This window comes from Lathamus discolor, chromosome 12 (assembly GCF_037157495.1).
Source record: "Lathamus discolor isolate bLatDis1 chromosome 12, bLatDis1.hap1, whole genome shotgun sequence".
NCBI classification, from domain to species: Eukaryota; Metazoa; Chordata; class Aves; order Psittaciformes; family Psittacidae; genus Lathamus; species Lathamus discolor.
Genome location: NC_088895.1, coordinates 1704085 through 1715689, shown reverse-complemented (window position 1 = coordinate 1715689; position 11605 = coordinate 1704085). Strand labels below are relative to the sequence as shown.

The 11605-nt window shown below is 66.6% G+C and overlaps 1 protein-coding gene across 2 annotated transcripts; it reads right to left on the bottom strand.

The window, feature by feature from the left end:
- Positions 1–176: 176 nt before the first annotated feature.
- DTX1 (deltex E3 ubiquitin ligase 1) lies at positions 177–11193 on the bottom strand. 2 transcript variants are annotated; one of them, XM_065692351.1, is made up of 10 exons: positions 11178–11193; positions 8390–8969; positions 4963–5605; positions 2790–2851; positions 2538–2699; positions 2245–2306; positions 1983–2141; positions 1713–1874; positions 1550–1639; positions 177–711 (listed from the first exon to the last, which is right to left on the bottom strand). In XM_065692351.1, the coding sequence occupies exons 2-10, from the start codon at positions 8646–8648 to the stop codon at positions 487–489; spliced, it is 1824 nt and encodes a 607-aa protein (XP_065548423.1). In that variant the 5' UTR covers positions 8649–8969; positions 11178–11193; the 3' UTR covers positions 177–486. The 2 variants fall into 2 exon arrangements, with proteins under 2 accessions (XP_065548423.1, XP_065548422.1); XM_065692350.1 differs by lacking the exon at positions 11178–11193 and adding an exon at positions 9998–10083.
- Positions 11194–11605: the final 412 nt, after the last annotated feature.

Genomic DNA, 11605 nt, shown 5'->3' with positions numbered 1-11605 from the left:
CCACGACAGCGGGACTGGTCCCCCCGCACACACACACACATGCGTTCCTCTGCCCACGGGGGTACCCGAACCGCCCCTTTGCTCACCCAGCATCCCTGCAACCGTGATGCCCGCTATCCTCAGCGGCATTCCCCCCGGGACCGTCCCACCGGGGAGCAGCAGATGCACACACGGCACACGGGGACGCCGTCCCGGTGTATTCTGTTACACGGAGATAGATGTACACACGGCACCGGCTGTACGCGGCTCCGAGGGGCGGGCGGCACGCCGGGAGCCCACGCGTGACAAAAGCACCAGCCCACGATGAGCGGGATGAACGGGGGACAACACAGGGACACGGGGGGCACCGGGTGGCCCAGGATGAAGGAGGTGGAGGGGGGGGACCCGAGCCCACCCGGCTGGGCTGCGGAGTCGGCAGCGAAGCGGCGCAGGCGGCGGTGGTGGCGCACGGGGGTGAGGAGGCGACGGGCGCCCCTCACCGTGGCCTCAGTCCTTCAGGGTGGCCTCGGAGACGCCCTGGGCCAGCAGCTCGGCCAGGACGTTGTCCAGGTAGTTGGGGTCGGGGTAGCCGTGGCCCGTGAGGTTGGAGCCGAACTCGGTCTTGTGGTGGATCTCGTTCCACACCACCGTGTCCGACTCGCCCGTGGTGTTGGAGGTGCCGATGGTGAAGATGAGCCGCCGGTCCCAGGCCACGATCAGCAGCTTCAGCACCTGCGGCGGGCAGACACGGCCATGGCTGGCCCCACGGCAGCCCCAGCCCCGCTCCGGCCCTGCACGGCCCCAGCCCCCCGGGGGCAGGATTCACCCCATCCCGGTGCCCGCAGGTGCCACCCTTGCCTGTGGCACGTCCCAGCCCTGCAGCAGCACTGCTGCATCCTCCCCATTTCTTCCTATCCCATCCCATCCCATCCCTTCGCATTCTATCCCAGCCTTATCATGCTTCATTCGATCCCATTCCCATTCCTTCCCTTCCCTTCCTTTTCTTTCCCTTCCCTTCCTTTCCCATCCCATCCCAGTCCTGTCCCATCCCATCCCATTCCTTTCCCATTCCATTCCATCTGTATGCTTCCCTTCCCTTCCCATTCTATCCCAGTCCTGTCCCATCCCATCCCATTCCTTTCCCATTCCATTCCATCTATATGCTTCCCTTCCCTTCCCATTCTATCCCAGTCCTGCCCCATCCCATTCCATTCCTTTCCCATTCCATTCCATCTGTATGCTTCCCTTCCCTTCCCTAATCCCATCCCATTACATTGCTTTCCCATTACATCCCTTCCCCATTCCATCCCATCCATATGCTTCCCTTCCCTTCCTATTCCATCCCAATCCTGTCCTGTCCCATCCCTTTCCTTTCCCATTCCATCGCATCTGTATGCTTCCTTCCCTTCCCATCTGATTCCTTTCCCTTCCTTTCCCATTCCAGTCCCAGTGCCGTCCTGTCCCATCCCATTCCTTTCCCATCCGATTGCTCTTCCCTCCCATTCTACCCCATCCTCATCCTTCTCCATCCCATCCCCATCCCGTTCGCACCCACCCGGGGCTCCCTCACCTTCCTGCCCTTCTCGTTGTCGGGCAGGTAGCAGTGCCGTGGGAAGCCGCGCGCTGTGAACTTCTTCCCAGGATTGGGATGCTCTGGGCCCTGGTGGGAATGCAGCCAGTGAGCGGGTACCCGGGAAGGTGGGGGGTGCCCATCCCGGCAGTGGGATCCTCACCTGGATCCCTGTGGGAATGTCGTAGACGATCCGGATGGTTTTGGAGTCAGTGTAGCCCGGGAGGGAATGGGGGATGAGGTGGAATTCCATCTTCCCGGGGGGCTGCGTGCCCGTCTTCTCCCCATAAATGGCCTTACACGTGGGGCACTGCAGGCTGCCGTCCTGCACCGGTACCGGGGGCATCAGGGTGGGGGGCAGCACCCTCCTTCCCCAGCATCCCCAGGGAACGGTGACCACGGGGACGTGCCCCCGGGGCAGGGATGCGCTCACCTTGTTGCCGTTGTTGTACATGGCCAGCAGGCAGAGGAGGTGGTACATGTGCCCGCACCGGCCCAGCCTGCCCACCAGCTCCGGCTTGATGCCCCTGTGGCTGAGCACACCCTCGTAGCCGGAGGAGGTGACCAGGCGCTCCATGCAGATGGTGCAGTCCTGCCGGGAATGGGATGGGATGGGGCGGGATGGGATGGGATAGGATGGGGAGGTCACCCCCGGCTCCCAGCCCGAGCTGCAGCGCTCAGGGCTCCCTGCTCACCTCATCCGGGGGGTTCTTCACCTTCTGGATGTACCGACGGACCACGTCCTCGGGGGTCTTGCCTGCCGTGGGCACAGGGGGGATGGCATCAAAGCCAGCCCCTGGGGCCCTGAACCCCATCACCCCCTGCCACCAGCATGGTGACAGCCTGAGGCGATGAGGAGCATGAGCATCACCTCAAACCCTCCAGCGCATCCCTTGGGGTCCCATCCCCATGGGCAGCAGTGGTGCCCATGCCTCAGTTTCCCCCTGCAGGGTACCCGAGGGTGTGCATGACCCCATCAGCTCCTTACTCTTTTTGAGGTGCTTCTTCTTGGTCTTCCTGCAGATGCCGTTGATGCCGGGCACGGGTTTGATGTCGCTCTTGCTGACGGGCGGCGGGTGCAGGATGGGTTTGGGGGCGCGGGTCAGGCAGACGGGCAGCCCCGCGGCACACATGAGGATTCCCGTCATCCCTGCGCCGGGAACAGGAGCTGTGTGTCCATCCCTGCCACGTCCCTGCGTCCGTCCCACCACCGGGGCCACCCCCCTGTGGCAGCCCTTACCTGCGAGGGCCGGGTGGATGGGGCCGGTGCTGTTCAGGTTCTTGACTGGGAGAGCTGGGACCCTGCATGGAGACAGGAGGAGAGGGGGCTCAGCATCGTCCCCTCTGCACGTGGAAGGTCCCCATGGGAAACAGGGCAGATGAGGGATGCAGCCTTAGGGGCTGATGTCCCACCACACAGGGCTGCCAGCCAGGGCGTGTGTCCATCCCTGGGGACACCATGGGGTCATGGAATCCCAGCCTGGTTTGTGTTGGAAAGGGCCTTAAAGCTCCTCCAGCTCCAACCCCTGCCACGGGCAGGGACCCCTTCCACTGGAGCAGCTTGCTCCAAGCCCCTGTGTCCAACCTGGCCTTGAGCACTGCCAGGGATGGGGCAGCCACAGCTTCTCTGGGCACCCTGTGCCAGCGCCTCAGCACCCTCACAGGGAAGAGCTTCTGCCTAAGAGCTCAGCTCAGTCTCCCCTCGGGCAGGTTCAAGCCATTCCCCTTGGCCTGTCCCTACAGGCCCTTGTCCCAAGCCCCTCTCCAGGGTTCCTGCAGCCCTTTCAGGCACTGGAGCTGCTCTCAGGTCTCCCCTTCAGGAGCCTTCTCTTCTCCAGGCTGCCCCAGCCCAGCTCTCTCAGCCTGGCTCCAGAGCAGAGCTGCTCCAGCCCTCGCAGCATCCCCATGGCCTCCTCTGGCCTCACTCCAACAGCTCCACGTCCCTTATTGGGATGCTCCACAGTGATACCCAATGTCCCTCATCTGCCCCACAGACCCGCACCTCACCCGCTCACCCATCACCCTGGCCACCACCCCCATGCCCCAAGAGCCCCTTCAAGGTTACCAGCACCGAGACCCCCAGAGTGATGACTGGGGCCTCTCCATCTGCTCACCCCACTGACCCGGGCACATCCGCATGCACCCATGTGTGCAGGGTGCTGGTGTGCACCCGTGTGTGCCAGGCTGGGAGCGCAGCCAGGAGCGCAGGCACATGTGGGTGCAGGCGCATCGGGGGGGGAGAGCTGGGGCTGATGTGCAGGTAGGGATACAGCGGTGCCAGCAGTGGGGTGGAGGGAAGGAGGGACAGAGGGGTGGAGAGATGGATGGAGAGACGTGTGTGTGGCTTGGGAAGCAGAGGCACAGATGGATGGGCAGGGAGATGGATTGATGGATGGATGGATGGATGGATAGAGGGAGGGATGGATGAATGGAGGGAGGGAGGGATGGATGGATGGATGGATGATGGACGGATGAATGGAGGGAGGGAGGGATGGATGGATGAATGGATGGATGATGGATGATGGATGGATGGATGGATGGATGGATGGATGGATGGATGGATGGATGATGGATGGATGGATGGATGGATGGATGGGTGAATGGCAGTCACAGGGCACGCACTGGGATGAAGCACAAGCAGGAAGCCCCACAGCAAAGCCCTGTACGTCGCCCCAGTGCTCTCCTTTGTGGGGTCTGCCCCAGCTCAGCAGCCAGGCACCCCCCCCCCCCCCCCCCGATGTCAGCCCCTGCCCGGTGCCACAGGTCCCTGCTGCACGCAGTGATGAGCCCAGCAGGGCTCAGCCCCACACAAGCCGGGGCTGCAGGAGTTTTCCCAGCCATTCCCAAAGCCGCCCCTGCACACACCAAGCCTGGGCAGTGGTGGAGAGCCCAGTCCCCCACCAAGGTCTTCCTGTCCATAGGGATGCATGGATGGGGCCTGTGTGCCAGTACGGGGACAGTGATGGGGACAGGGCACAAGGAAGCGAAAGCAGTGTGTCAGCAGGGGAAGGAAACGTGCCAGCCCTGCCTGCCCTGCCTGCCCTGCCTGCCCCTGCCTCTCCCTGTCTGCTTGCCTGTCCCTGCCTGCTCTGCCTGTCCCTGCCTGCTCTGCCTGTCCCTGCCTGCCCCACCTGTCCCTGACTGCTTCTGCCTGCTCCTGCCTGTTCCTGCCTGCCCCTGCCTGTTCCTGCCTGCCCCTGCCTGCTCCTGCCTGTTCCTGCCTGCCCCTGCCTGTTCCTGCCTGCCCCTGCCTGCCCCTGCCTGCCCCTGCCTGTCCCTGCCTGCCCCGCAGGTCCCAGAAGCTCCGGTGCGCGGTGCCAGCAGAGGACAAGGCACCTCCACCGCCTCCTTCCCCGCAGCTCCCTCCCTGACCCCTCAGAGCCACCCCCTTGATCCCCCCCCGCCCCGCTCACCCTGCGGGCACGGTGGTGCGGGCGCCGATGGCAGCCCCGCGCTGCGTCCCGGGCCGGTTGAGGTTGTTGAGCCCCGGCAGCGGCGCTGAGCCGGGGGCGCTGGGGCTGGGGGCGAAGCCGGCGCCGGGCACCCGCAGCCCCTCGGCCTTGGCCGCGCCGCCCGTCCCCGCGGGCCATAGCGCTGGGCCGGCGAAGGTGCTGCTCTGCCGCACGGCCCCCGGGTACAGCTTGCGGCGCTGGGAGGCCAGGATGGCGTTGGAGGCAGCGCGGGTGCTGTTGACCAGCAGGCACTGCGGGCAGGAGCAGGGAGTGCCCGTGCTGCTGCCCACGGGCCACGACTGGGACTTGGGGATGGAGCCCATGGTGAGCGGGTAGGCCAGGTCCATGCGGCGCCGCAGCCGGCGCTTGCGCTGCGTCTGCCGGTTCATCTGGGACATGCTGCTGAAGTAGATGAGGTAGCAGAAGCCCAGGGAGGAGAGGTCCAGCCAGGGGTGCTGCTTCTCGTAGGCGTTCTGGATGGTGATGCAGATGTCCATGTCGTACGGCGTCCAGGAGCTGTTGTCGTTCTCCCATTCCCACACGATGCCCTTCCCCGGCGCTGAGGATGGGTCATAGAAGTTCCTCCGGACGGGGCGCATGGTCCCTGGGGAGACAACGGGGATGAGCACCCCCAGTGGAAGGGGTCCCTGCCCGTGCCAGGGGGCTGGAACTGGAGGAGCTTTAAGGCCCCTTCAACCCAAACCGGGCTGATTCTATGGCTCTATGAGCGTCTGCAGGGCTCAGGAGGGCTCTCCCTGGGCACTTGGGATGCTTCATCAGCAGTGATGGCTCAGCCAGCGGCTGGGATGCTGACAGCCAGGATCCCAGCCCCGGCCGCCACGGGAAGGGCGATGCCGCTTATCCCCTTTTCCCATCCCTCTGCTCCAGGCACATTCCTGCCAGGATCCCATCCCTGTGTCCTCGCGGCACTTCCCGGTCAGGAGGGGTTTCCTGGCAGCTGCTGGGGCTCTGCTCGGTGCTGGCGGCCGAGGCACCAAGGCACCATCCCTCCTCCATGGCCAAATCCCAGCCCCTCGCTGTGTGCAGGTGCTGCAGCCCCTGCCTGAGCGCTGCCGCTGCCCCTGGCTCCGCTCCATCCCTGCCTGGCCCCGTTAATGGCACTAATTGATGGTCATTAATCACGGGCCGGTGCCCGGGTCAGGCAGCAGGGCCCGGCCCAGCTGGTGCTGAGGCAGCGCTGCTGCGGCCCCACGGGAGGAAGGCTCCAGCCTGCTCATCCCGCCCGGCCCCATCCCATGTCCATGTCCTGCATCCCGCTCGTGTTCACATCCATCCTTGTGTCCATGCTCCCCATCCTGCTGCCCACTCACCCCCACGTCCTGCTCAAATCATGCCCTGCATTCCACTTGTGTTCACATCCATCCTGTGCTCGTGTCCCCCGTCCTGCTGCACACTCATACCCACATCCCACATCCCACATCCCACTCACATCCATGTCCCACATCCCACTCTCCACTCGCAGCCTCATCCCGCATCCCGCTGCCGCAGAGCAGGGGAGGATGAAGGGGGGACATTCCAGCCCGTCCCTTAGGGCACACAGGTCCCTAGGAGCCACCAGCTCCCCCAGCCCCACATCTCCTGTCTCCTCCACCAGCGGCGGGGTCGAGCCAGTGTCCCCAAGGGCCACCAGCATGGAATGTGCTCGGAACAGGGTCACCTCATTTCACTCCATTGCTGGTTTGGATTGGGTTCCTCCCTCCCCAGGCATGGCACAGGCCAACCCCTCCTTGCTTCCAGTCTCCTGCCCGCATTCCCAGTGTCCCCATGCCACAGCACCCTCAACATAGGGACCCTCGTGTCCCCGAGCACCATGGGACTCCAGGACATCCAACAGCCTCCAAACCTGGCTGCCCCCGGCCTCATCCAGAGGCAGAGATGATGGATAGTGGCGAGTACTGGGATGGGGCACAAAGAGGTGATGGGCAACAGGATGGAGCCACGTCCCCTCCCATGACATCCCTCTCCCAGCGTCCCTGTCCCCAAGCCCTGCGGCACCCAACGACATCCCAGGAAGCACCAGTTTGCTCCCAGTAGGGATGTGTCACCCCCAAACCCAGCCATGGCCCCAGGAGCACCCGGCCGTGGGATGTGCCACCAGACGCCTGCTGTCGGAGGGTGCAGGAGCTGGCATGGGGACAGCCAGGGTGTCCCGCTGGCACCGCAGCCCTATGGGCCCTGCCACGCTGACGCAGGGCTGCGGGTGCCAAGCTGCCCTTTGCCAAGTCCAGCCAGAGTCCTATTTGGAGCCAGGTTCAGTGGCAGAGGCAGCACAAGGGTGACGGGTCCCTGGCTCCAGCCCTGTCTTGGTCCCCAGCCCACTGTGGGAGCCACATCCGCATGCAGGGCCATTTGCCATGGCTGGTGACCAGGAACGGTGCCACTGGCGGCCATGGGGTCCTGCTCTGGGGTGGCCCCTGTGTGTCCCCAGGTGAGTGATGGGGGATGCAGGGGTGGCCGGGACAGCACCTGGACCAGCAGAGCCAGCACACACCAGCTTAATGGGACACATTAATGGGATCTGGGCTGTGGACCAGCTCTGATTTCCCCCAGGATGCGTGGCCTGGATGTGTGCTGCAGCACAGTGCCGTCAGCAGCTCCCAGTGCCCAAACTGGGGCATTCCCAGTTCCCTGGGGAGCCAGGATGGAGCAGCTTTGTGGGGCAAAGGGGTGGCCAGTGGGACACGCCACCCAGCATAGCACCTCGGGGGGGGCAAGAGGGGAGGGAGGGGTGCTGCAGTATGTCCTTCCTGGGCAGGGGTCCATGCCGGAGGAGGGAAGTGGGGAGGGGGAAAGGAAAGGCCTGAAGGAGCCTGCTGGGGTCCATGGTGGGGAAAGAAAGAGAGGGAGAGAAGGGATGGGAGGGACACATGGATGGGTGTATGGGGGGGTGGATCATGGAGGGATGGAGGGAGGGAGGGAGGGATGGATGGATGGATGGATGGATGATGGATGGATGGATGGACGGATGGATGGATGAATGGATAAATGGAGGGATGCATGGATGGAGGGAGGGATAGATGGATGGATGGATGGATGAGTGGATGGACAGATGGATGGGTGGATGGATGGGGAGATGGATGGATGGAAGGATGGATGGAGGGAGGGAGGGAGGGATGGAAGGAGGGAGGAATGGAGGATGGATAGATAGATTGATGGATGCATGGAGGGATGGATAGAGGATGGATGGATGGAGGATGCATGAAGGATGCATGGATAGAAGGATGCATGGATGGATGGATGCATGGATGGATGGAAATTGAATGCACGGATGGATGGAGGATAAACGGATGAATGGACGGACGGGTGATGGATGACCGGGTAGATGGACGCACGGATGGTTATTCCCGTCTCGGCGCCATGCCCTTACCCGTGTCCTGCCGGAACTGGTGCATGGACTGGAGGTCGATGATGTAGGGCGCCAGCTGGACATCGACCTGCCCCAGCACCACGCTGCCGCGCGCGTCCTCCTTCAGCACGTTCTCGATGTGGTGGCACACGGCGGCCGAGTAGGGCCTCCAGCGCCCGTGCTCGTTCAGCCACTCCCACACCACCACCCGGGCCAGGTTCTGCGGGGGGAAGCCGAGGCCCCCGGCCGGCAGCATGGCCCCCGCTCCCTGCCGCGCCATGCCCGGGCACGGCGCCTCGGGGGCAGCGCCTCGGGGGGCTCCTCCGGTGCTCAGCAGAGGCGGGCGCTGCCTGCCCGGTCCCCACTGTCCCCCCGCAGCCCGGTCCCCGCACAGCCCGCGCTGGGGGCATCCATCACCGCGGGCCTCCGAGGGCCTTGCTCCTCCGTGCGGCGCTGGCAGGGCTCCGGCTGCGGGCCGCCACCGGGACCCCCGCGCCTGGCCCCAGGGCACCTCCTCCTCTTCCTCCTCACGTCCTCGCCGGCTCCTGGGCTGTCCCCGCCGCCCCGCACCTCACCGCGGGTGAGCAAACGGGGCTGTCACCTGCAAAACAGGGCCCCGGACACCGTCAGCCCATGGCCCCTGATGGGTGGCAGCGTGGGGACGGTGCCCATCACCCCCATGGAGCCGGGGGGACAGCGAGGCCGCTGTGCCCGCAGCCCTGGCAGTGCGGGCTCCCTGCCAGCCCCGGCCGGCTGCCGGCCTCCAACGTGACAGAGGGGACAAGAGGGACACGGCGGGGGGGGGGGGACACGACACAGGAGACCCTGGTCACTGCCCCGGGAGGGGGCTGCGGTCCCATAGGATGGGGGTCCCCATCTCTCCCTGCGCTGCCAGGGTGCGGGGAGCCCGCAGACCCCGAGCCCACTCCAGCCACAGTGATTGATGATCTGCACTGCAGGCATCGGGCTGGGGGTGAGCCCGGGCCCCCCGCTCCTCATCCCAGCCCCGAGCCCACCCCCAGCACCCCCAGGACGGGGTTGGGGGGCTGAAGGAGGTGGGGGGGGGGGTGTTTGCTGCACAGCCGCTGTAAGCAGGCGGACGCACGGACACAGCCCGCACACACAGGCACGGTGACACAGAGACACGGGCACACACGCAGCCGGTGACACAGCCAGCGGGACACAGACACAGCGGCGCGGGGACCCACGGCAGCGCAGCCCCCCCGGGATGCTCACACACACGCACGCAGCCTCTCGCCGCCACACGCGTGTGCCCCCCGTGCTCACCCCGCGCCCTCCGTGACCCCAGCACCGCTGGAGCCGGGGGGAGCCTCACGCCGACACCGGGACCCCCCCTTCCCCGGCCCCGGCTGCTTTGGAGGGGGGGGGGAAGGGGGAAGGCCAGGCCCGACCCCCGGTGCCCGGTCCCCCCGGTGCGCGGCAGCCCCCGCAGCCCCGCTTCACGCAGCCGCCGGTGCCCGCTCTCCCCGCTTCACGCAGCCCCCGGTGCGCGGTGCCCCCCCCCCCCCCCCGTCCCCCCGTCCCCGGTGCTCGGTGCCCCCTCCCCCGGAGCCGGCTCCCCCCGCCCCGCCATGGCCGCCGCCGCCCGGCATCGCCCGCGCTCCTCACCGCGACCTCCGGCCGCCGCAGCGGGACCCGCATCCGCACCGGGAGCAGCGGCGGCGGCGGCGGCGGCGGGCGCGGGGCCGGGCGGCGGCGGCGATCGCCAGCGCCAGGCAGCCACGGGCACCGGCGGCGGCGCGCACGGCAGCGCGGGCACCCGCGCCGGGGACACGCATCGGGACCGGGCACCGGGAACACGCATCCGGGACACGCATCGGGACCGGGCACCCGCGCCGGGATCGGGCACCGGCCCCGGGGTCACGCAGCGGGAATGGGAGCACGCACCCGGGACACGCACCCGGGCTGCGGTCCCGCACCGGGGACCCGGACCAGGATTGGGCACCCACACCGGGGACCCGCACCCGGAGCGGGGACCTGCGCTGAGAGCCAGCCCTGGGGACACGCACTGGGACTGGGGACCCACAGCAGGGACCTGCGGTGGGTCTGGGCACCCACACCAGGGCTGCACCCGCACCAAGCGACGTGCACAGGGCGCGCACAGGTGCCCCACGTTGGGGACCCATACGGGGGACATCACCAGCACCCATCCTGGCACCCAGAGCACGAGCCACAAGTGCACCCACACCCAGCACAAGGCCAGAACCACGCCAGGGGCATCACTGACACCGGGCACCCAACACCCAACACCCAACTCCCAGCACCCAGCACCAGCACCCAACTCCCAGCCCCCAACACCCAGAACCAGCACCCAGCACCCAACACCCAACACCCAGCACCAGCACCCAGCACCCAACACACAACACCCAGCACCAGCCCCCAACACCCAGCACCCAACACCCAGCACCCAGCCCCCAACACCCAGCACCAGCACCCAACACTCAGCACCCAACACACAACACCCAGCACCAGCACCCAACTCCCAGCACCCAACACCCAGCACCCAGCCCCCAACACCCAGAACCAGCACCCAGCACCCAACACCCAACACACAAAACCCAGCACCAGCACCCAACACCCAGCACCCAACACACAACACCTAGCACCAGCACCAGCACCCAGCACCCAACTCCCAGCACCCAACACCCAACACAACACCCAGCACCAGCACCCAACACCCAGCACCCAACACCCAACACCCAGCACCCAACACCCAACACCCAGCACCCAGCACCCAGCACCCAACACCCAGCACCCAACACCCAGTACCCAGCACCAGCACCAGCACCAGCGCAGGAGCGGGCAGCGGTGGCCCCGCAGTGACCCCTGGTGGCCTCGGCTGTGGGCACGGGGACACCCCCGTCCCCTCCCGCCCGCGCGGGGCAGGATCCCCGCATCCAGCCCTGCCCCAGCCCCGCCACGGGCTGCACCCAGGCCTCACGGCCCTGGATGGGGCTGGGGCCGGCGCCCCGAGCCAGGCTCAGGCAGGGGTGGGGGGCCCCATCCGCACCCGTGCGATGCACCAGCAGCCTGCGCCCATCCCAGGGCGTCCCACGTTGAGCCCTGGTCCCTGCAGTGGGGGCCTGGAGCTGGGATGGAAGCATGGCCTGGGGACAAGGACCCGGAGCAGGGACCTGGACCTGGAGCTGGGCCGTGCCGTGGGGAGGATGGAGCCAGCCGGAAACAGGCAAGGAGCCCCGGGGGGTTCCAGCCCTT

Bases quoted from the DNA above. Each gene is read 5' to 3' on its own strand.
- DTX1 (XM_065692351.1), bottom strand. From the start codon at position 8,648: ATGGCGCGGCAGGGAGCGGGGGCCATGCTGCCGGCCGGGGGCCTCGGC. The intron at 2,852-4,962 runs GTGAGCGGGGCG...GTCTCCATGCAG, and splicing joins CGCACCACCGTGCCCGCAGG to GGTCCCAGCTCTCCCAGTCA. The intron at 2,307-2,537 runs GTAAGGAGCTGA...TGCCCACGGCAG, and splicing joins GAAGAAGCACCTCAAAAAGA to GCAAGACCCCCGAGGACGTG.